General features: G+C 55.2%; 3 protein-coding genes across 11 annotated transcripts in view; 1 reads left to right on the top strand and 2 right to left on the bottom strand.

Annotated features, from left to right (window-relative positions):
- Positions 1-336: 336 nt before the first annotated feature.
- On the bottom strand, positions 337-3,531 carry CCR10 (C-C motif chemokine receptor 10). Its single transcript, XM_016931000.3, has 2 exons — positions 2,701-3,531; positions 337-1,549 (listed from the first exon to the last, which is right to left on the bottom strand). Exons 1-2 carry the CDS (start codon positions 2,722-2,724, stop codon positions 485-487), a joined length of 1,089 nt encoding a protein of 362 aa, XP_016786489.2. The 5' UTR covers positions 2,725-3,531; the 3' UTR covers positions 337-484.
- CNTNAP1 (contactin associated protein 1) lies at positions 3,514-19,772 on the top strand. Of its 2 annotated transcripts, none has more exons than XM_016931768.4 (24): positions 3,514-3,778; positions 4,704-4,805; positions 4,919-5,112; positions 5,873-6,020; positions 6,099-6,302; positions 6,836-7,020; positions 7,796-7,939; positions 8,613-8,874; positions 9,355-9,504; positions 9,769-9,940; positions 10,414-10,520; positions 10,981-11,100; positions 11,641-11,844; positions 12,039-12,195; positions 12,286-12,413; positions 12,708-12,893; positions 13,401-13,622; positions 14,199-14,438; positions 15,334-15,687; positions 15,838-15,965; positions 17,092-17,185; positions 17,374-17,619; positions 17,723-17,770; positions 18,404-19,772. In XM_016931768.4, the coding sequence occupies exons 1-24, from the start codon at positions 3,712-3,714 to the stop codon at positions 18,694-18,696; spliced, it is 4,155 nt and encodes a 1,384-aa protein (XP_016787257.1). In that variant the 5' UTR covers positions 3,514-3,711; the 3' UTR covers positions 18,697-19,772. The 2 variants fall into 2 exon arrangements, with proteins under 2 accessions (XP_016787257.1, XP_016787258.1); XM_016931769.4 differs by having other exon boundaries at positions 3,514-4,570.
- Positions 16,982-22,425, bottom strand: part of EZH1 (enhancer of zeste 1 polycomb repressive complex 2 subunit) — a 47,321-nt gene continuing 41,877 nt past the window's right edge. For 6 of the 8 annotated variants that reach the window (XM_016931770.4, XM_063798556.1, XM_063798554.1 and 3 more), the window contains one exon: positions 20,054-22,376. In XM_016931770.4, the coding sequence (XP_016787259.1) occupies positions 22,316-22,376 (61 nt within the window). In that variant the 3' untranslated portion in view covers positions 20,054-22,315. Of the gene's footprint in view, positions 17,273-20,053; positions 22,377-22,425 lie in introns of those variants that run through there. The other 2 variants (XM_016931773.3, XM_063798553.1) reach the window with 2 other exon arrangements.

Here is a 22,425-nt window from a genome sequence, read left to right as displayed (position 1 = left end):
TATTTGCTAAGGCAGCCATTACTGGAGAGCGCTCTGGTTGTTAGAAAGCTCTTCCTTACAGTATTGCAAGAGGAACCACCGCCCCTCCTTGCCTGGCAGCTTTCCCACCTCACCTCTGTTGGCTGAGGCCAGGTGACGGTGGAGGGGGTGTCAGTGGCTACAGCTTTAGCAGACTCAGCAGCCCCCCACCCCCACCCAGGCCCTCAGCGTCTTCCACTCAGAGAGCCAAGCGCGGGGCAGGGAGGGGGGGGGGGGGCGGGGGCGGGGTGTTAACCCACCGGTTCTGCCCTGCCACAAATCACTTCCAAGTCGGTGGCTCAAAAATAGTAACAGTTGTTGGGTTGCATCTCATTTCCATGTTATCAATTTAATGTGGCAAGGCACAGAGGTAGTCCCTTTAGGTCCCTGCCTCTTTCTCAGTGTTCCCCCACCTACTCCCCTTTCCCACGACCCTCAGCCTGCCCCCTCCTCTAGATTCGCAGCCCTAGTTGTCCCAGGAGAGACTGTGGGTCTCCGTGGGAGCTGAGCAGGAAGAAAGGCGGGGCCGGCGGGGGCAGCCGCGGCGGGGTTGAGGCCCTGAGGGGCAGCTCCCACCCCGTAGCAGCCTCCGCAGGTCCTGGCGGAAGCGCAGGCCCAGGAAGGCGTAGAGCACGGGATTGAGGCCACAGCGGGCGAGGGCCAAGCCGCTGGTCACCAGCAGTGCGACATCCTTGCGTTTGCTGGCAGGGCAGCTCCGCTCGCGCGCAGCCAGTAGATCGGCCGTATCCAGCAGCAGGGCGAGGCTGTAGGGCAGCTGCAGCACCACGAAGGCCGCCACCAGAGCCACCACGACGCGCAGCGCACGCCGGCGCTCGGGCCCCCTGGCGGCCAGCAGCGTGCGGCCCAGAAGCGCGTAACAGGCTACCATGACGCCCAGCGGCAGCGCGAAGCCCAGGGCCACCTGCGCCACGGCGCTCGCCCCCTTCACCGTCTGCGTGAGGCCCTCGGGGAAGATGAGGCGACAGCGTCGTTGGCCTTCCCGCTGCCCATCCTGGCTGAAGAGGAGCGCAGGCAGCGCCAGGAGCAGTGACAGCAGCCACACGATGACGGAGACCAAGTGTGCGCGGCCGGGAGTGGAGGGCCGCGGCCCGGCTGGGAGCGCTCGCGCGATGGCCACGTAGCGGTCGGCGCTGATACAGGCCAGGAAGAGGAAGCCGGCGTGGAAGGAGGCCGAGTAGAGGCCAGAGATGGTGCGGCAGGTGGCACTTCCCAGACTCCAGCCCTGAAGAGCCCCTGCTGCCGCGAAAGGCAGAGTCAGGGCCAGCAACAGGTCGGCCAGGGCCAGCTGGAGCAGGTGGGCAGAGGTGGGCGAGCGCGCTGCGCGTCGGGCTGCCAGGTGGGTGGCCAGGACCAGGCCATTGCCGGCCAGACCCAGCGCAGCCACGGTCAGGGAGACACTGGGTTGGAAGGCCCGGCTGAAGGCCTGGACATCGGCCTTGTAGCAAAGCTCCGGCAGTGGCTCAGCTGAGTATGCGTCCTCTTCATCCCCAGAGTAATGGCCCCAGGAAACCTGGGAGGGTCAAATGAGAGGCGGGATCTTATGAGACACATCTGACCACACAACTCCCCCGCCCACACTTGCCTTCCAAGCTGAGAGCTCCTGTGTGGCCAGATGTAACAGTACACGGGGAGACATAAGCTCTTCTCCAGACTCTTCCTAGCACACCTTCAGCTCTGCTTCCAGCTTCCTGGGTGACCTTGAGCAAGGCACTTGCTCTTTCTAGACCTCAGTTACCTAACCTGTAATGTTGAGATTATAAATCCTGACCAGCCCACCTCTCAAGGTTTGCTGTGAAGATGGCAATATGGAAAATAATGGATGGGGAGAACCTGTGTTCTCCAAAGGCCATAATACAAAGTTTGTATTATTATTATTATTTATTATTATTATTATTGGAGACAGAGTCTTGCTCTGTCGCCCAGGCTGGAGTGCAGTGGCACGATCTCGGCTCACTGCAACCTCCGCCTCCGGGTTCAAGAGATTCTCCTGCCTCAGCCTCCCGAGTAGCTGGGACTACAGGCGCCCACCACCATGCCCAGCTAATTTTTGTATTTTTAGTAGAGATGGGGTTTCACCATGTTGGCCAGGCTGGTCTCGAACTCCTGACCTCAGGTGATCCGCCCACCTTGGCCTCCCAAAGTACTGGGATTACAGGCCTGAGCTACCGCGCCCAGCCCAAAGTTTGTATTATTAATAAATCCTACAGCTTCAGTTCCCTTTGCAGCGCCCTCTCCTGGAAGGATGCCCATATGCAGGCTTTGCCTCAGACCTGAGCCCTGGACTTCAACCTCCGTCTGGAGTGGGTTTCTGTTTCTCTTCTTTCCCTTCCATACCCACCTTCCCTGTACCTCCAATACCAGCACACTGAACCACTCATGCCAAGGGGGTCTCCAGGGTTGGGACTCAGGTTTTCAGGGCCCAGGTGGGACCCTGGACCTCTAGGTTCAACCCGCCTTTCCCCTCAGCCCTAGTCCCTGTCCCACAACCCCAGCCTCACACCACCAGCCCATTTATCTGGAGGACCCCTAGTCTGAGACAGCGCCAAGAATCCCGAATAAGCCATAGGATGGCAGAGGCCCATTGCCAGGTGGGGAATCCCATTCCTTCCCTGTCTCCTCCCTCTCTGTAACCCTTCTCCCCCTCCCTGCCCCCACTCCCACCTGCTCTGTGGCCTCCGTCCCCATCTCTGGCTACACAGGTTTCTGAGGTATAGCCACAGGGGGTAGAAGTTAAACTACTAGCGGGACAGGAAGGAAGAGGCGGGGAGAGGGGCCGAGAGGGAGGTGGGGATTAGGGTCTACGGGGTCACTTTCCCATTCCACCTCCTCCAAAAGACTTCACTCTCTTGTGCAGGATCTGGATTTTACGAAAAAAAAAAAAAAAGAAGAAGAAAGGAAGGAAAGAGGAAAGAAAGAAATAAAGAAAGAAAAAAGAATGAACGAAAGAAAGAAAAAATAATTTACTGTCTTTGTCAGTGAAGAAAGAACGGGCTTCGGAATATAATCATTTGCTGTGTGATATTGACTAAGTTTCTTGACCTCTCTGAGCCTGAGGTTTTTCATCTGCAAAGTGGAGTAGGGCAAAAATGCTAAATTCACAGTGCCCAGCACCACTCCTAGAGCATAATTTGCCTTCCGAAAATGTTAAGATTCTTTTACTTACCCTTCATTCCATTTCCAGGCACCCCTCCCCCAAACCACCTCCCTTTTCTTGAAATTTTCAGGATGCTTCTGGCCCTAGGTTCCGTGTCCTCACTCCTGTGGCCCTAGTCCCGGGCAGCCTCGGGTTACTTGGGGTTTTCCCGGTGGCTAGAGGCTCTCTACCCCCGCCCTTTCGCAGCAGGGCTGAGGCACGCGCTTGCGCGGGGTCCGGGAAACCGGCGCGTGCCAGGAGACAGAGGCTGGGGAAGGGGGGGGGGGTGAGAGGAGAGAGGGTGGAAAGGAGAGGATAGAGAGAGAAGAGCGGAGGACCAGGAACCAGAGAGAGAGAGAGAAAAGAGAGAGGAGAGACAGAGCGCTTGGGGGCGAAAGGAGAGAGGGAGGGAAGGGTGGGTAAGGAGGAGAGAGCGGTCTGCTGCAAACCCCAGGAGGAGAGCTTGGAGCCCAAGCCAGAACTCCAGCCCTAGCCGAAGCCGTTCACAGGGAGGCGGCTGCCGGGACCGTCAGCCCTGCATGATGCATCTCCGGCTCTTCTGCATCCTGCTCGCCGCGGTCTCAGGAGCCGAGGGCTGGGGCTACTGTGAGTGTTGGGCTTGGAGGCAGGTGGGGTTGGGCCCAGGAGTCCAGAGCCTGCAGGGCGGCCCCGAACCGCATTGCGGCTGGGTGGTCGCGGGTCCTTCCCGGCCGGCGCGCGCCCGCTGGCTCTCATCTTTTCCTGCCTCTCCCCCGCGCTCCGCATTGCAGCTCTGAGGCTGCCGCGCGCGCCCGGGGCTGGGGCTGGGCTCTGGGGCGAGGATGAAGTCAGCGGGCAGGGATTTGGGGATGGGATCCAAGCAGGAGCTGGTGCCTGGGTTTGAGGCTAGGGCTGGGGGATAAGTGTATACTGGTGACCGATACTAGGATTAAGGTTTTGCCAGGGCTTAAGCCTGGACTTTGGAGCTGGCCAAGGGGTGGGGTTTGTGGCTAGGGCTGGGGTTTGTGGCTGGGGCTGGGTTTTGTGGCAGGGATCCAAGCAGGAGCTGGTGCCCCTGACTGATGCTAAGGCTGGACATGGAGCTGGTGATGGTGCTAGCACTGGCTGAGGTTGGGTGCAAGGCCTGTATTTGGGGATGGTGCAGGTTTTGGGGGCCGAGTTGGATTGAGGCTAGGGTTGGAGCTGGATTGGTGTCTTGGGTTGGCTTAGGTTGTGGAAGATGCTGAGGTTTAGGATTGAGTTTGGGAAAGTACTAAACCAGGGCAGATATTGGGCTAGCTAGGGAGGGTCTGGCCTTGGGCCTATAGGTGTAGCCTAGGGGTTTGCCTAGAAGGAGAAGGCAGCCTCCTCTGAGCATGCAGCTGTTGCTGCAGCCAGGATTGAATAGATGGCTTTAAGGTAGGGCTGGGTGTGCCTCTGGGGGCGGGGGTTGGGGGCACGGAAGGGGAAGCTTCGGTCGCTAAGTGGGCCGGCCTTTGGAAGGGTCTGGGAGGGGCCAGCGCTGACTAACATGTCGGTTTCCCTACCCTAGACGGCTGCGACGAGGAGCTGGTGGGTCCCCTGTATGCACGCTCCCTGGGCGCCTCCTCCTACTACAGTCTCCTTACTGCGCCGCGATTCGCCAGGCTGCACGGTGAGCTCCGCGGAACATCAGCTGCCAACTGGCAGCGCACCGCGGAAGGGTGGGGGCCTCCGGAGGACTTCGGGGAGAGGGATAGCCGGTTAAAGCTCCTGTCCCTTCTATAGGCATAAGCGGGTGGTCACCACGGATTGGGGATCCGAATCCCTGGCTCCAGATAGACTTAATGAAGAAGCACCGGATCCGGGCCGTGGCCACACAGGGCTCCTTTAATTCTTGGGACTGGGTCACACGTTACATGCTACTCTACGGCGACCGAGTGGACAGCTGGACACCGTTCTACCAGCGAGGGCACAACTCGGTACTATGGGCGCCAAGGCGGTAACACTTGGGGAGCTTCCTCTGCTCCAGGCTCTGGGCCGGGCACCAGCCTCTGGGAAAATGGAGGGGGTGGTGGTGAGGGCTCGGACAAGGAGCAGTGACTCCACTCCAGGGACTCTGTCCAGAGAGACTGTCAGCTTAGGACGTGCGCGAAACACTCGGTTCACAGGGTTTAACACACTTTAGGGTAAAACCTGGGAGAGCTTCCTAAGGAGGTGACATTTGATTTCAGGTCTGAGGAAATAATAGGATTGTGGGAGAGGGCACTTTATGGAAACTGTGCAGGCAAAGCCGCCAAGCAGGGAAGACCAAGGAGTGTTTACTTTCCAGAAGTCGAGATTGGCTGGGTGTGAAAGTTGTGGGCTGGGAGGCTATGGAGAAAGAAGCAGAGAGGGGCCGGGCGCAGTGGCTCACGCCTGTAATCCCAGCACTTTGGGAGGCCGAGGCAGGTGGATCACGAGGTCAGGAGTTCATGACCAGCCTGGCCAACATGGTGAAACCCCGTCTCTATGAAAAATACAAAAAAATCAGCCGGGCGTAGTGGCGGGCGCCTGTAATCCCAGCTAGTTGGGAGGCTGAGGAAGAGAATTGTTTGAACCCGGGAGGCAGAGGTTGCGGTGAGCCGAGATCGTACCACTGCACTCCAGCCTGGGCGACAGAGCGAGACTCTGTCTCAAAAAATAAAATAAAAAAAGAAGCAGAGGGCGGGACGTGGTTACTACTCTCCCCCACCCCCGCAGACCTTCTTTGGTAACGTGAACGAGTCGGCGGTGGTGCGCCATGACCTGCACTTCCACTTCACTGCGCGCTACATCCGCATCGTGCCCCTGGCCTGGAACCCACGCGGCAAGATCGGCCTGAGGCTCGGCCTCTATGGCTGCCCATACAGTAAGTGTGCAGAGAACGCGGAGGGGGCCTGGGAGACAGCCTCCCCAGTTCCCGGCCCACCTACGGTCCTTTGCGCAGAGGCCGACATACTCTATTTCGACGGCGACGATGCCATCTCCTACCGCTTCCCGCGAGGGGTCAGCCGAAGCCTGTGGGACGTGTTCGCCTTCAGCTTCAAGACCGAGGAGAAGGACGGGCTTCTGCTGCACGCCGAGGGCGCCCAGGGCGACTACGTGACGCTCGAGCTGGAGGGGGCACACCTGCTGCTGCACATGAGCCTGGGTGAGCTCGGCGACCATGTGCGATGCGGAGCCAACCCCTGAAGCTCTCTCACCGCCCTCCTCGTGGCACCTCCTCCGCGCATCCGCGCTCAGCCCGGTCTTCCACTTCTCTAAGGCCTGGACCAAACTGCCCCTTTCTTGTAGCATTTGGTGCTAGCAAAACACTGGAGTTGAGTGAGAACTGGATTCCAGTCTCAGCTCTACCACTACACAGAGATGTGACCTCGGATGGGGCACTTCCGAGCCTCAGTTCCCTCCTTGTAAACACACACACACAGACGCACACACATTGTATCTCATTAGCTTTTCATAACACCCGCACGTGAAATAGAAGCAGCTCATGTGTTCCCAGTTTTACAGACAGGAAGCCAGGCTAAATGGCTTACCCTGTCACACACTCGCCAATGGCTGTTGATCTATTCGCCCACTCTCCCTGATTGCTCTGGGCTTTGTTACACGCTGCTGCTCTGCCTAGGAGCTTGGACTCCATGGAGTTCTGGCTTGAGGTTTCACTCTGTCCTGCCCCACCCTCAGGCAGCAGCCCTATCCAGCCAAGACCAGGTCACACCACCGTGAGCGCAGGCGGAGTCCTCAATGACCAGCACTGGCACTATGTGCGGGTGGACCGATTTGGCCGCGATGTAAATTTCACCCTGGACGGCTATGTGCAGCGCTTTATTCTCAATGGAGACTTCGAGAGGCTGAACCTGGACACCGAGGTGAGAGACTAGGGAGGTGCTATTTCGTGGTAGGGTAGATGCTGGATGAGTGAGTGCAGGTCGGTCTCTCCCTTTCTCTTTTCCTCTGTCTCTCAGAGGACAGACCTGGCATTCAGGCTGTGGGTGGTGGCTCATGCCTGTAATCCCAGCACTTTGGGAGGCTGAGGTGGGAGGATTGCTTGAGGCCAGGTGTTCAAGACTCACCTGGGCAACATAGTGACATCCTACCTCTATTTAAAAAAATTTTTTTTTCAAAGACCTCGCATTCCAATTCCTGAATATCCTAGCAGCCCTTGGCAAACTTGCCACTCACCAGAAAAAGGCCTGTTTTTTTTTTTTTTTTGTTTTTTTTTTGTTTTTTTTTTTGTGGGTGTTGTTGCTGTTAGCATGCAGACTCCCAGGCACTATTTCAGAACTAATGAGATGGGGTTTGGAAATTCAGATTTTGGGGACTAGGCAAGGTAGGAAAATTGTTCCCTTGGATCCTCCCACAACTTTGTGGAGTTGTTAAAGACCCTGACCCCATCTGCAGATAAGAATCCCAGGCAGGCTAATTGACTTGCCCAAGGGCGTGCAGCCGATTTGTGTTGGAGTCAGAGCTTGAACTCAAGCCTTGAAAGGCCTAGCGAGCTTTAGTACCGACACTGGGGAAATGTGTGTTTTAAGTCTTTTACAAAACCCCACCTGGCATTTGGGAAAGCATACGGCGGGGACGCGCGAGAAAGGCAGGCGCCCTCCTGTGCCCAAGAGGCCTCATTCCCCACGCCTCCCGCAGATGTTCATCGGAGGTCTGGTGGGCGCCGCGCGGAAGAACCTGGCTTATCGGCATAACTTCCGCGGCTGCATAGAAAACGTAATCTTCAACCGCGTCAACATCGCAGACCTGGCCGTGCGGCGCCATTCCCGGATCACCTTCGAGGCCAGTGGGCAGGGGGGTCTGGGAGGACAGGATATCAAAGCGTCGTGGAAAGCAAAGAGGTGGAGCGGGAAGAGATATTGAACATCAGATAAAAGCCGAGAATCCCTCTGTCCCCAGCCAGATGCTCAAGTTGGGAGGGGAGCGGGTCTCACTTGAGGTGCATGAGCCACGCAGGCCCCTAGTTAAGAAGCAGTGGTCGGGTCCAATCACCTTCTTAGTTCATAGATGAAGAAAGTAAGGCGCAGACACAGGGAGTGGCTTGTCCAGGGGTCGTGCAGCTGCACGGTGGCTGAGTAGGGACTTGAACCGATGGCTTCTCTGATATGCCCCCCTCAACTCTCTCCGACTCTGGAGCTCTGTTGGGAAGCTGGCAGGAGCCAGGTCTGTGGTCCAAAATTGCCTCTCGATACTGGAAGGAGAGAAGCGGTCGAATCGCAGACGGTGGAGATCAGCGAGAGCAAGCGAGCAGAGTTCCGAGGGCCGACTGGGTTGGGGCCCCCTCCACAGATGGACGAGCTTGGAGGGGAAGAGGTCACGTCATGGTTGGAGATCTCACCCCCGCCAACACCGAAGGAGGGCGGTGACCAGGGTCTTAGACCGGTGTGAAAACTGAATTCCCAGCTGAGGCAGAGGCGGCTCACGGGTGTTGATGCGTCTTCACTTTTGCCCCTAGGGTAAGGTGGCTTTTCGTTGCCTGGACCCGGTACCGCACCCTATCAACTTCGGAGGCCCTCACAACTTCGTTCAAGTGCCCGGTTTCCCACGCCGTGGCCGCCTGGCAGTCTCATTTCGCTTCCGCACCTGGGACCTCACCGGGCTTCTCCTTTTCTCCCGTCTGGGGGACGGGCTGGGCCACGTGGAGCTGACGCTCAGCGAAGGGCAGGTCAACGTGTCCATCGCGCAGAGCGGCCGAAAGAAGCTTCAGTTCGCTGCTGGTGAGGGCGTTTCGGGGGAGGCACAAGAAGAGAAGAGAAGTGTAGAGGATCCCGGGAAAGTTGTAGGCCTGGACTGAGGCCTTTACATTCTGGAGAGGGGAGAGGAGTGAAGGGGGCAGGGCAGGAGGCCCCAGGGTACTGGGAAAAGGTGGGAGTGGCTGGAGGCAGTGAGGAGGCGAATCTGAGGGACTAAGTATTCTTGGAGAAGGGGGAAGCCTGGGAGTCCTGGTATTCTCCAGTTCCAGAAGGCCCCTGGAGATTTGGTTACTCGTTTATAACTGTGCAGACTCTGTGGCAGTTGCTGGGTCATGGATAATGAAGAGACATTCAGAGAGGTCTCCACTGGGTGTGAGAAGTGTAATCACGGGGGCACACAGGCTGCTACTGGAACACAGTGGGGCTGCTGCTTCCCCACTCAGAACATTCTTCTACCCTAGTTGCTGCTTCCCTCCACCCACACCATCATCCATTCTTGTCCAGGGTACCGACTGAATGACGGCTTTTGGCACGAGGTGAATTTTGTGGCACAGGAAAACCATGCAGTTATCAGCATTGATGATGTGGAAGGGGCAGAGGTCAGGGTCTCATACCCGTTGCTGATCCGGACAGGGACCTCATATTTCTTTGGGGGTAAGTGGGGGCCAACCTGACCAGACCTCTGTTTCTGGGTGGGAAGGCTCCATCTAAGTCCACCCAGATGGGGCCACATGGAGAATTTTGGAGGGATCAAGCCCTCTTCCCCTCTGGGGCCTCAGGGAGTGGAAGGTCATTGCCATCTACACTTTGGTTGTAGTCCCCTTTCTTCCTTTATGTCTGGCTCCCCCTCGGCATGTCCCTGGGGGAGGGTCTTTGGGGTCTCCCCTGGGGAGGATCTCACAGGGGTGGTTGCTCCAGGTTGTCCCAAGCCAGCCAGTCGATGGGACTGCCACTCCAACCAGACGGCATTCCATGGCTGCATGGAGCTGCTCAAGGTGGATGGTCAACTGGTCAACCTGACTCTGGTGGAGGGCCGGCGGCTTGGATTCTATGCTGAGGTCCTCTTTGATACATGTGGCATCACTGATAGGTACCCAGAAGCCCCTAACAAGAGATGACCCCTCCAAAGCCCTCTTCCCTGGTCTCCCAGTAGGAATGGCCTCTCTCAATAATCTCCCTTCTCCTTGTCTCTGCTCCTTAGTCCCCTGCTTGGGGATGATTCTTCTTTGATCTCTTACCTCCTATTTCTTCCCTTAAGGTGATACATGCTCAGGATGGAAATGACACATTTGCTTTTGGTCCTAGAGGGGTTTTTTGTGCTAGGGGGATGATTGGGGTAGAATAAGGCATGTTTTGATGTTTTCGGGAAGGGGGAATAGTAGTACTTGAGCCCTGAGGACTGCCTAGTGCCCCTGCATCTGCGCTTATACCCGGCTGGCTAGGCGGGGTGTGTCTCACCGGGTTCTGGGGCTTCAAGGAGCTGGGAGTGAAGCTTGCAGGGATCAGACCCTACTCTCCAGCTCCCAGTAAGGCTCCTTCCCTTGGTCCTGACCCCTTCCCTAGGTGCAGCCCTAACATGTGTGAGCATGATGGACGCTGCTACCAGTCTTGGGATGACTTCATTTGCTACTGCGAACTGACGGGCTACAAGGGAGAGACCTGCCACACACGTAAGCCAGATGTGGTATGGGGGGAGTCAGGGACAAGGGAGGTCAATAGAAGGTTGCTAGGGATCATCAGGCTGCTAGAGATGGCGAGGATGGCCCTTCCAGCCCTCTCGCTTTTTGTTTTTGGTTTTTTTGAGACAGAGTCTTGCTCTGTTGCCCAGGCTGGAGTGCAGTGGTGCCATCTGGGCTCGCTGCAACCTCTGCCTCCTGGGTTCAAGCGATTCTCCTGCCTCAGCCTCCTAAGTAGCTGGGACTACAGGTGCGCACCACCACGCCTAGCTAATTTTTATATTTTTATTAGAGATGGGGTTTCACCATGTTGGCCAGGCTGGTCTCGAACTCCTGACCTCGGGTGATGCACCACCTCAGCCTCCCAAAGTGCTGGGATTACAGGCCCGAGCCGCCGCACCTGGCCAGCCCTCTAACTCTCTAACTGCCTTTGTCTCAACCTATTATCTGCCAGCTTTGTATAAGGAATCCTGTGAGGCTTATCGGCTCAGTGGGAAAACTTCTGGAAACTTCACCATTGATCCTGATGGCAGTGGCCCCCTGAAGCCATTTGTAGTGTACTGTGATATCCGAGGTAAGTGTCTCTGATGGGTGGTGAGGGGGTGAGGGGAGAACCAGGAAGGATAGAGTGGTGGGTGGGGGCCAGTTAGACTAAACAAGTGAGGGTAAAGGAGGACAGAGGGGAAGGGCATACTGAGGAATTTGTAACCTAGCCTTAAAAGTAAATCCCAAGCCAGGAGTGGTGGCTCACACCTGTAATCCCAGCACTTTGGGAAGCTACTCGGGAGGCTGAGGCAGGAGAATCACTTGAACCTGGGAGGTGGAGGTTGCAGTGAGCTGAGATAGCGCCATTGGACTCCAGCCTGGGCAACAGAGCGAGACTTCATCTCAAAAAAAAAAAAAAAAAAAAAAAAAAAAGTATATCCCAGCTTCCTTACCCATTCCAGCTATCTTATTTCCAGCCTATAATGCAGAGTGCCCAGGGCAGAGGTGGAATGGAGCTGCTGGCCACGTTCAGTGGCTCTGAGTTGCAGCAGCGGTGGTGGAGGTGGGCAGGGAGATGGGTAGAGAATGCCCAACTCCAGCCAAAGCTCTGTCCCCTCTTGTCTGCCAGAGAACCGAGCGTGGACAGTTGTGCGGCATGACAGGCTGTGGACAACTCGAGTGACAGGTTCCAGCATGGAGCGGCCATTCCTGGGGGCTATCCAGTACTGGAATGCATCCTGGGAGGAAGTCAGTGCCCTTGCCAATGCTTCCCAGCATTGTGAACAGTGGATCGAGTTCTCCTGCTACAATTCCCGGCTGCTCAACACTGCAGGTTAGGGCTGGGGTCAGGGAGGTGGCGGAACTGGAGGAGACACCAATGGGGGCCTGGGAGAAGGAAGCCAGAGAGCCAGCTGGGGCCTTGGGTTGGAAGATTCAAGGAGGGGTCTGAACTCGCTGGAAGGGCGAGAGGAGCCCAGAGGCTAATGGAGGGACAGGGCCTGGAAGCTGCCTGCACCTCTTCCCCAGGAGGCTACCCCTACAGCTTTTGGATTGGCCGAAATGAGGAGCAGCACTTCTACTGGGGAGGCTCCCAGCCTGGGATCCAGCGCTGTGCCTGTGGTCTGGACCGGAGCTGTGTGGACCCTGCCTTGTACTGCAACTGTGACGCTGACCAGCCCCAGTGGTGAGGGGGCAAAGGGACAGGGTTTTTAGGACTCCGGGAGTGGGAGGAGCTGAGTGGCTGGGGCTGAGCCATGACATCCTGCCCCCACAGGAGAACTGACAAGGGACTGCTGACCTTTGTGGACCATCTGCCTGTCACTCAGGTAGTGATAGGGGATACGAACCGCTCCACTTCTGAGGCCCAGTTCTTCCTGAGGCCTCTGCGCTGCTATGGCGATCGTGAGTGGCAGTCCCCTTTTGTGTGCCCTCCCAGAGCTGACTCTCCAGTTTCCAAAATCTAGGCCGCATGTCACTGGTGGTCTCTAGCTGGGGTGCCCGACCCCCAGCTCCTGCTGTGATGCGATCTCATTACCCCTCTGCACCTGGCTCCTCTTTCATTCCACTCCTTAGTCTCCCCTCCGTCACCTCAAACCCTCCCCCTTTGCCCGACCTTCCCTGCCCCCAACCCCAGGTTCTCTTCCTCCTCCACCCTCCAATCTCCCTGACAAGACCTTCCTCCATCTGCTTTTCTAGGAAATTCCTGGAACACCATTTCCTTCCACACCGGGGCTGCACTACGCTTCCCCCCAATCCGTGCCAACCACAGCCTGGATGTCTCCTTCTACTTCAGGACCTCTGCTCCCTCGGGGGTCTTCCTAGAGAATATGGGGGGCCCTTACTGCCAGTGGCGCCGACCTTATGTGCGGGTGGAACTCAACAGTGAGCAGGCAGACTGTGGGAGGGCCTCGGGGTAGATGAAAGTGCTGTCTGGGGAGACAGGGGTAGGCTGGGGTTGGAGCCAAGGGCAGATGCCCTTTTGACAGGCAGCATGGGAAGGGTTGAGATACCCTATGTTCTAGCCCTCACTCGGTCTTGATGGCTGGCTGGGTGACCCCAGGCATTCACTTGGCCTCTCTTGGCCTTAAGCCCCTTCCTTGTGCCATAAGGAAGCTGGACCTTCGAGTCCCTCTCACCGCTGATTAGCCATGCTTCTAGCCTGGGAAGTGAGGCTGGGAAGCTGGCTTCAGGGATCTGTGATGTGGGGAGAGACAAAGGGTATGAGGTTTTTAAGCAGTTGGTAAGTTTCAATGCAAGCTACAGACAAATTGGAGGGATATTCAAGAAGCTCCAAAGAGGTGAGGGAAAGAGGTTGTATTGGGCAAGGATCCATGAAGGGTCTTGTAGGTCTGAGTCCTTTTCTCCCCCACCCTGCATCACACTGTCCAGCATCCCGGGATGTGGTCTTCGCCTTTGATGTGGGGAATGGGGATGAGAACCTCACAGTACACTCAGACGACTTTGAGTTCAATGATGATGAGTGGCACCTGGTCCGGGCTGAAATCAACGTGAAGCAGGCCCGGCTCCGAGTGGATCACCGGCCCTGGGTTCTGCGGCCTATGCCACTGCAGACCTACATCTGGATGGAGTATGACCAGCCCCTCTATGTGGGTAAGCAGCAACCCAGAGGCAAGTCTGAAGCCTCCTTTACCTCCCCATCCTCCAAGGCCGCTCGCCTTGTTTCCAGGAGCCTCCTGTCTTAGGTGCCAGTCCCCTCTGCTTCAGAGCAAGCCAGTGTCTCACTTGTCCCTCCAGGCCTTTGTATCCTATTCTATTCTTCCAGCCCTCTTGGCTCCCTTTCCAACTACAATACTTCATCCTGTCTCTGGCTCTGCCTCCATTTCTTTTCTTTTTTTTTTTTTTTTGAGACGGAGTCTCGCTTTGTCACCCAGGCTGGAGTGCAGTGGCACGATCTCGGCCCACTGCAAGCTCCGCCTCCTGGGTTCAAGCAGTTCTCCTGCCTCAGCCTCCCGAGTAGCTGGGACTACAGGCACCCGCCACCGTGCCCAGCTAATTTTTTTTGTATTTTTTAGTAGAGACGGGGTTTCATCATGTTAGCCAGGATGGTCTCGATCTCCTGAGCTCGTGATTCGCCCGCCTCGGCCTCCCAAAGTGCTGGGATTACAGGCGTGAGCCACCGCGCCTGGCCCTGCCTCCATTTCTTGACCTGTTGCCTACCCTTCCCAGGATCTGCAGAGCTTAAGAGACGCCCCTTTGTGGGTTGCTTGAGGGCCATGCGTCTGAACGGAGTGACTCTGAACCTGGAGGGCCGTGCCAATGCCTCTGAGGGTACCTCACCCAACTGCACAGGCCACTGTGCCCACCCTCGGCTCCCCTGTTTCCATGGAGGCCGCTGCGTGGAGCGCTATAGCTACTACACGTGTGACTGTGACCTCACGGCTTTTGATGGGCCATACTGCAACCACGGTAAGTGCTGCTGGTTATGGGGCAACAGGGAGCCATAGGGTGTAATGGGATGTAGGGAGGGCAGGGAAGGAAATAGCATGTAAAGCCCACATCATGGAAAATTAGAGTTGTCCCTGGATTCCTGAGCTCTGAGTTTGGGGAGTTAGGCAGTTGAAGATCATGGGTGACTCCAAAGGCATGGACAAGGAAGGGATGGTACAGATAGCTGGTGCAAAAATATCTCAAAATCACCAAGTATGCTTTGGGAGCCCAAGGTGGGAGGATTGCTTGAGGCTAGGAGTTCGAGACCAGCCTGGGCAACATGGCAAGACCCTGTCTCTACAAAAAAAATTCTTTTTTTTTTTATGAGATGGAATCTCGCTCTGTCACCTAGGCTAGAGTACAGTGGCACGATCTCGGCTCACTGCAACCTCCGTCTGGTTCAAGCGATTCTTTTGCCTCAGCCTCCCGAGTAGCTGGGACTACAGATGTGCACCACCATGCCTGGCTAATTTTTGTATTTTTAGTAGAGATGGGGTTTCACCACATTGGCCAGGCTGGTCTCGAACTCTTGACCTTGTGATCTGCCTGCCTCAGCCTCCCAAAGTGCTGGGATTACAGGTGTGAGCCACTGTGCCTGGCCTTACTGTGTGTCTTTAAGCAAGTCACTACTCATCTCTGAGCCTGTTTCCCCATTTGCAAAATGCAGGGGTTGGATCAGATGATCTCAAGTTTCCCATGGCTGTAAGATTCTGTTCTGTGACAGAGGGGCTCAAGGGGACCTAAAAGTAAATGGAGGGTTGTGAGGGTGGCAGAAACTGAAGTAAGTCTCAGGATGTGTGTATGGATGACATAAAACCTCTGAATTGGGGAGTGAGCAGTGTGGGGGCCCTAACCTCCCTGCTTCTACCTGCAGATATTGGTGGTTTCTTTGAGCCGGGCACCTGGATGCGCTATAACCTACAGTCAGCGCTGCGCTCTGCAGCCAGGGAGTTCTCCCACATGCTGAGCCGGCCGGTGCCAGGCTATGAGCCTGGCTACATCCCGGGCTATGATACTCCGGGCTATGTGCCTGGCTACCATGGCCCCGGGTACCGCCTGCCCGACTACCCCCGGCCTGGTCGGCCTGTGCCCGGTTACCGTGGGCCTGTCTACAACGTTACGGGAGAGGAGGTCTCCTTCAGCTTCAGCACCAGCTCCGCCCCTGCTGTCCTGCTCTACGTCAGTTCCTTTGTTCGTGACTACATGGCTGTGCTCATCAAGGATGATGGTAAGCTCTCCCGGGCTCTCTCACCCCACTCCAGCTTCACCCCGGTGCCCCTAATTCTCCTATTGATTCACAAATACAAGGACCCACGTGCTGTTAGAAGATAGGAGTCATGGGGCCTGAGACCCCAAATTTCTTCTCCCCACCCCACAGGGACCCTTCAGCTGCGATATCAGCTGGGCACCAGTCCCTACGTGTACCAGCTAACCACTCGACCAGTGACCGATGGCCAGCCCCATAGCATCAATATCACCCGTGTTTACCGGAACCTCTTCATCCAGGTATGCATAGAGGGAGGTGAGCCAGTTCAGATCATAACCTCATGGTCTCCATTGTGGCATCCAGGAAAACATCAAATACTTAATATTTGTAGATCACATTTGAATGTATAGAGGATTTTCACGTGTGTCACCTCATGTAACCCTCACAATAGCTCCAAGGGGACAATAGGCATTTTTTTTTTTTTTTTGAGATGGAATTTTGCTCTTGTTGCCCAGGCTGGAGTGCAATGGTGTGATCTCAGCTCACTGCAACCTCTGCCTCCCGGGTTCAAGCAATTCCTCTGCCTCAGCCTCCTGAGCAGCTGAGATTACAGGCATGCGCCACAACGCCCAGCTAATTTTGTATTTTTAGTAGAGACAGGAGTTCTCCATGTTGGTCAGGCTGGTCTCGAACACCCGACCTCAGATGATCCGCCTGCCTCAGCCTCCCAAAGTGCTGGGATTATAAGCATGAGCCACCGCGCCCAGCCAGACAATAGGCATTCTTATTTAAGTGTTTTACAAATCAGTAAAGAGCCTCAGAAACTAAAGCGGTTTCAGCTACTCAGGAGGGTGAGGCAGGAAAATTGCTTGAACCTGGGAGGTGGAGGTTGCAGTGAGCTGAGATCGTGCCACTGCACTCCAGGCCTAGGCGACAGAGTGAGACTCCATCTCAAAAAAATAAAGTAAAGTGGTTTACCCAAAGTCAAACCGCTGATAAGCTGCAAAGATGGGGCTTAAAACCAGGGTTTTAAAAAATATATAGGCCAGGTGCAGCGGCTCACACCTGTAATCCCAACACTTTGGGAGGCTGAAGTGGGAGGACTGCTTGAGGCCAGGAGTTTGAGACCAACCTGAGCAACATAGCAAGACCTCATCTTCACAAAGAAAAATATTTAATAAATAAAATAAAATAATAAAAATAAAAATATATATACCAAATCCTACATCTAGGCCCAGGGGTTGCCCACTTCAGATTGAGCTAGGACTCACCCAGCTGGCACCGCCAGTTTGGACAGAATGAGAGATCTCCAGTATCTGCCCCCAAGTATATTCCCAGGGTCCACACAGTTCCAGTCCGGCCCACAGGCATCTGCTTCTGGTCCCCGCTCCCTCATCGCCCTCCCCCTCCCCCTCCCCACCTCAGGTGGACTACTTCCCACTGACAGAGCAGAAGTTCTCGCTGTTGGTGGACAGCCAGTTGGACTCACCCAAGGCCTTGTATCTAGGGCGTGTGATGGGTAAGCTGCGGGTGCGGACGCGTTTTAGGCAAGGAGCTGTGGCATATGTTCCTGGATCCTCAAGGAAAGTGAAGGCCCTGGGAATGGCTGTGAGGGCAGTGGGAAGGATGAGTGGGAAACCTGTGGACAGTGAGAGTGGCAGGGCCTTTGGGTCCAAGTCCCTCTTTCTGGGCCTGCCTCTCTCTCAGAGACAGGAGTCATTGACCCGGAGATCCAGCGCTACAACACCCCAGGTTTCTCGGGCTGCCTGTCTGGTGTTCGATTCAACAATGTGGCTCCCCTCAAGACCCACTTCCGAACCCCTCGACCCATGACTGCTGAGCTAGCTGAGGCCCTTCGAGTTCAGGGAGAACTGTCCGAATCTAATTGCGGAGCTATGCCGCGTCTTGTTTCAGAGGTGCCACCTGAGCTTGATCCCTGGTATCTGCCCCCAGGTACATTCCCAGGACACAGAGGACAGAAGGGAGGGATGACAGGGAAGGGAATGATTCTTAACATGGAGGAGGCATCTCCTAACTAGTGCTTTCTCCTCTCCAGACTTCCCCTACTACCATGATGAAGGATGGGTTGCCATACTTTTAGGCTGTGAGTAGCACTGATCACTAAGCTGACCTCCCAAGACTACCCTCTGACTGTCAGCATCCTTTCCCTGCCCCTGATCCCCAAGGCTGCAGGATGGCAAAGGCACTAGATGCACGATGGCACAAAGGATGATGAGACAGGCTATGCTGAAGGTGCCATATAACTGGGCAGAGATTTTTAGATGTTTGAGGATGAGACAGGCTATGCTGAAGGTGACATATAACTGGGCAGAGATTTTTAGATGTTTGAGGATGCTACAGATTTTTAAATAAAATATTAAAATGGGACTATAGCTAAGGGATGGGAAAATGGGGATACAGTAACACCTTGAGAGATAAGAAATTGGGGTAACTACCAGGGATGTGGAAAGAGAATATTAGAAACAGAAGGTGGCAGGGGGTAAGCCAGGAATTCAAACCTGCCAGACACTTGAGATGAGTTTAGTGTGGTCGAACAGCTAACTGAGGGTCATACATTATGCTTTTGGCCAAAAGTAAATGTGTGTGTGTGTGTGTGTGTGTGTGTGTAGGTGAAATCCCAAAGTGTGTGTATGTATACAGGTGAAATCTCAAAGTGTGTGTGTGTGTATACAGGTGAGATCCCGAAGATCTGAATTGTCCCTTTTCTTCCTTTCAGTTTTGGTGGCCTTTCTGCTGCTGGGGCTGGTGGGAATGTTGGTGCTCTTCTATCTGCAAAATCATCGCTACAAGGGCTCCTACCATACCAATGAGCCCAAGGCTGCCCACGAGTACCATCCTGGCAGCAAACCTCCCCTACCCACTTCAGGCCCTGCCCAGGTCCCCACCCCTACAGCAGCTCCCAACCAAGCTCCAGCCTCAGCCCCAGCCCCAGCCCCAACTCCAGCCCCAGCCCCTGGCCCCCGGGATCAGAACCTACCCCAGATCCTGGAGGAGTCCAGGTCTGAATGAGTCAGAAGGGCTTCTGGGACCAATTCCAGCTCCTGACATTCCCCCAGTCCTGCCTCTCCCCCATCCTATCAGGGACATTTGGCTCCTCTTAGCTGGCTCTGCTCATCCAGAGGATATTCCCCCATCCCCCCCGTCAAGTTTGGTGGGCAGAGCTACAGATGGGACCCAAGGGAGTGGCCGAGCCTCACTGCCTAAACCAATGCCCTGCTCATCCCTGTTTCCCCAGGCTCCTGGCTGTTTATCTGCCCCAAAGGAGAAGCCTCATGGGGTTGACATAGGTCCTTCCTGCCATCTCTGTTCCAGCTGCTGTCAGGGATTAACAACAGAGTGTAGGGGAGATTAACTGCCTCCCTTCCAATAGACACTATCAGCAGGGACAGATGTGTGGGAGTGCAGGGCTGCAGAGGGTATGGGGGGAGGAGGCTGCTAAACCCTATCCCCCAGCCTCCCCCCTGCCCTGAAGATCTTCCATTTGCTTCCACTCAGCTGGAGGCTCAAGAGGGCTTGATGGCTGTCCCCTGCCCCCCTCCTTTTGTTTTGTACACAGAGACCAAGAGGCCTCAGTTTAGCACCTTAGTACCTCCGCTGCTTCACTTGCTTTAGCCAAAGCCATAAAAAACCTGCAACGTAGAGAAAATAATGCAGATACCCTGACTAGCCAGCCCTCTACTCCTCCAACCTTTTCCAAGATATGCAATGGCCTTTGTGCCTGCCCAAAGGCTTCACCCCCTCCAGTGCATGAGGAACCCTCTTTCCTCCGCTCAGAGATGCTGCTTCATTTACCCAGGAGGTCATATTCTTTATATATATTTTTTGTTGCAAAGTGTCTCTCTAGAGAAACTCTATATATTATTCAAATTTTTAAATTATTTGTTTATATATAAAAGAAAAGCTCAATTGGCTGTGCTGTCCTGTGCTGTGCCCACAGTCTGTAGTTTGCCTTTCCTGTGTTGGAAGTGTCGTGAGTCCTGCTGGTCACCCACCAGCCTGGTCCGGCCCCCACTCTGAAGCAGGGTTGAGCCTGCTGTGCTCTCAGACACGGAGCCATTCCAATAAAGCAGAGTGGCAGAGCCCCAGTCTGTGTGTGGTAGCTGGCGTCGTGGTTAGGGGATAAGTGGGATGATTTTAAGGGAACTAATCTGAGGGCTCAGGAATTTCTAGAAGGAGCTCTCAGAATCCTTGCATCACCTTCCAGGGACTTGACTGACTGGCTCTTGCCAGACCCCCCATCTCCCCCTTTCCCAGATCTCAGTGGGTAAGTGGGGATCAGAATGCTGATGCTTCGGCCCAACCTGCTCCTGGACCCCATCCCTGGATCCTTCCAGCCCCAAAGCACACAGTACACAACTTGCCAAAATGGATTCTAACACTTTATTCAGATAAGAGGTCACAAGCCACAGGACTTTAAAGTGCATGAAATTTATTGGCAATGAAGCCGCATGTATACCAGGCTCCCCTAGTCCCCACCACCTTGCCCCATCCATCATGACGTGGTGGGGAGGGGTTGAGACTCATCTTTAAAAGTGGGGGACAGCAGGGACAAAGGATGGGAAACTGGAGGAACAGGAGTATTCATGAACTGAAGCTGGGACAGGAGACTGACCACAGTGATTCTGCTCACTGAAGGAAGGGTGGGGTCAGTCTAGTCTCTCAAAGGCTGGTGAAAAGTTTTTTTTCACCTATTCCTCACAGCGAGCCCCTGGCATTTCAAATAGACCTAACTCCTCCTCTTCATCTTTCTCTGGTTTTCTCCTCTATGAGTAATTTGGAGCCCACAGTCCAGCTTGAGGGTATCCCTGATATGCACAATGAATACAAACCACGGCGGATGCAGATTTCAGGATCATGCTGGGGCCTGGCCCATTTGGGTGGGAGGAGCTTTCTGTCAGGAGTTGCTGGGTGCGGGGTGCGTGTGTGCCCTCCAGTGTGGTGAGTGAGAGCATGTGAGTGTGTGTGCATGTCCCATACCAAACCGTAAGAGGCAGCTGGGTCAGGAGGAACCCCACTTCTTCCTTCATGGGACAACAAGTGGAGTGGGAAGAAGGGGGGCTCTGAGTCCCAGAAAGAGGGGAGAAGCCTTCTCCCTACTGTAACACTCCCAGGCCAATCTATACCCGCCCACACCCTTTCTACTCAACATACTGCTCCTTGTTCCCAGCCAGCCTGGCACACCCACCATGGACACAGGGCAGCTCTTGTTGGCCCCATTCACATGAAATTCTTCTGTGTGAAACTCACTCCTCTGCCTCTCCCAGGAGATGAGACAGGACTGGAGGAGAATCTCCCACCCTCTCTTCTTCCCCCTCCCTCAGGAGTGGGATTTAGGCAGGGACCCTAGAGACCTTAGGCCAAACTCTACCCCAATCTATAGACCTTTTAAAAGAAATGGTTAAAGTGCTTTGCTCTGCATGAATGCCAGAGAGGGTGGCACCACAGCCTGGGACAGGTGGTCTACCTGCTTCTTCTCCCACTTCAGATACCCTCTGCCAGTGTGCCCTGCACACGGGGTGCCAGCCTAAACGCGTGCAATTTAGCCCCTCACCAACCTTGGAACATATTCTAACTCACCCTTTCCAAACAGCAGGCACTACAGACAGGAAAGCAGATTACACCAATCTTTCTCCTCTCGAGTCCAAGCCTGTGCCCGCCTACCCTGAAGCGATAAGCAACACTGGCCATTGGGCCTTGCCTCTATGGGGAATGGAAGGCCTGAAAACACCCACAAATCCAGCGAGCCAGGGTGCTCACACCTGCCAGGCACACCCCTAATGCTTCTTCAATAGCAGCATAATGCTTGCCTGCAGCTGCTAAGCCAGAACTTTGGAGGAGCTGGAGCACTGGCGTCTGTTCCCAGGAATCTGAAAACACTTCTCCATCTATCTCCAGAGTACACAGAGAAGGCTTTCTCAAAGCCTCCTGGGCCCAAGCTTAGCAGTTTAACTACTATCATCTGGCTGGTTCTCCCTCTCTGGCCAAGGAAGGATGGCGTAGCTTTCCTTCCCCCAGCCTTGAATGCCTATACTTAGAACCCACACTCTTTCAGTTTGAGCCCTGCCACGAGGGAGGAGGTAGTAAGGTGACCTGTCTACCTCTGAGTTCAGTCTGTGCTGCCTGCCAGGCTCGCCTCTAACCCAGACCACTTGTAGGCTCCAGGGACCACACTTCACTTAGCCTGTCCTCTCCAGGTCTTAGGACCACAGAGGTTTGCCTGCACCCCAATAACATAAGGACTCTTGATGTGGAAAGCTACAATTACAGGCTAGCGCTTGTTGGGAACTGCCTAAGTTGATTCCTGAGGCCACAGCCTGGGGAGCCGACACGAAATCACGCATAAGTCATCCACCCCAGCCTGTGCTCGCTTCCTCTGAGGCCAGAGAAACAGTCTCCCATTTCTGTAACTCTCTGTCCTGGGAGACCAAGCCCTAGCTGCCTCTGTCTCCCCTCTCATTGAGACAGTTTTGTGCCCTCTGGACATGGCAGAGGCCTCACTACAGAGGGAGTGGGTTGGGGGGTTTCTCAGTGTGGGAGACACAGTGCAGGAGACTCGAGCAGCAGTGGTGTGAGCACGAAAGCCAAGACAGTGCCGCTACCATAAGTGCTGCCGTGGGGCCTGGGAGGGCTAAAGGACGTCGGTCTCCCTCTCGATCCCCACGTACTTGAGAGCATCAGCTTGGCTGTACCTGTCCCAGAGCAGGGAGGAGGAACCAGGTTACTCTCATGACTTTTGTG

This window comes from Pan troglodytes, chromosome 19, assembly GCF_028858775.2.
Source record: "Pan troglodytes isolate AG18354 chromosome 19, NHGRI_mPanTro3-v2.0_pri, whole genome shotgun sequence".
Taxonomy (NCBI): domain Eukaryota; kingdom Metazoa; phylum Chordata; class Mammalia; order Primates; family Hominidae; genus Pan; species Pan troglodytes.
The sequence above is the reverse complement of the archived record's forward strand: the minus strand, read 5'-3'. Positions and strand labels throughout refer to the sequence as shown.

What these genes read in the sequence shown, in the direction of transcription:
- CCR10 (XM_016931000.3), bottom strand. Translation starts at nt 2,724, where the DNA reads ATGGGGACGGAGGCCACAGAGCAG. An exon ending in GGACGGAGGCCACAGAGCAG is followed by an intron (nt 1,550 to 2,700) that starts GTGGGAGTGGGG and finishes TGACCCTCCCAG; the next exon opens with GTTTCCTGGGGCCATTACTC.
- CNTNAP1 (XM_016931768.4), top strand. Translation starts at nt 3,712, where the DNA reads ATGATGCATCTCCGGCTCTTCTGCATCCTGCTCGCCGCGGTCTCAGGA. An exon ending in TGGGCCATACTGCAACCACG is followed by an intron (nt 14,439 to 15,333) that starts GTAAGTGCTGCT and finishes TTCTACCTGCAG; the next exon opens with ATATTGGTGGTTTCTTTGAG. An exon ending in TCCCTGGTATCTGCCCCCAG is followed by an intron (nt 17,620 to 17,722) that starts GTACATTCCCAG and finishes TCTCCTCTCCAG; the next exon opens with ACTTCCCCTACTACCATGAT.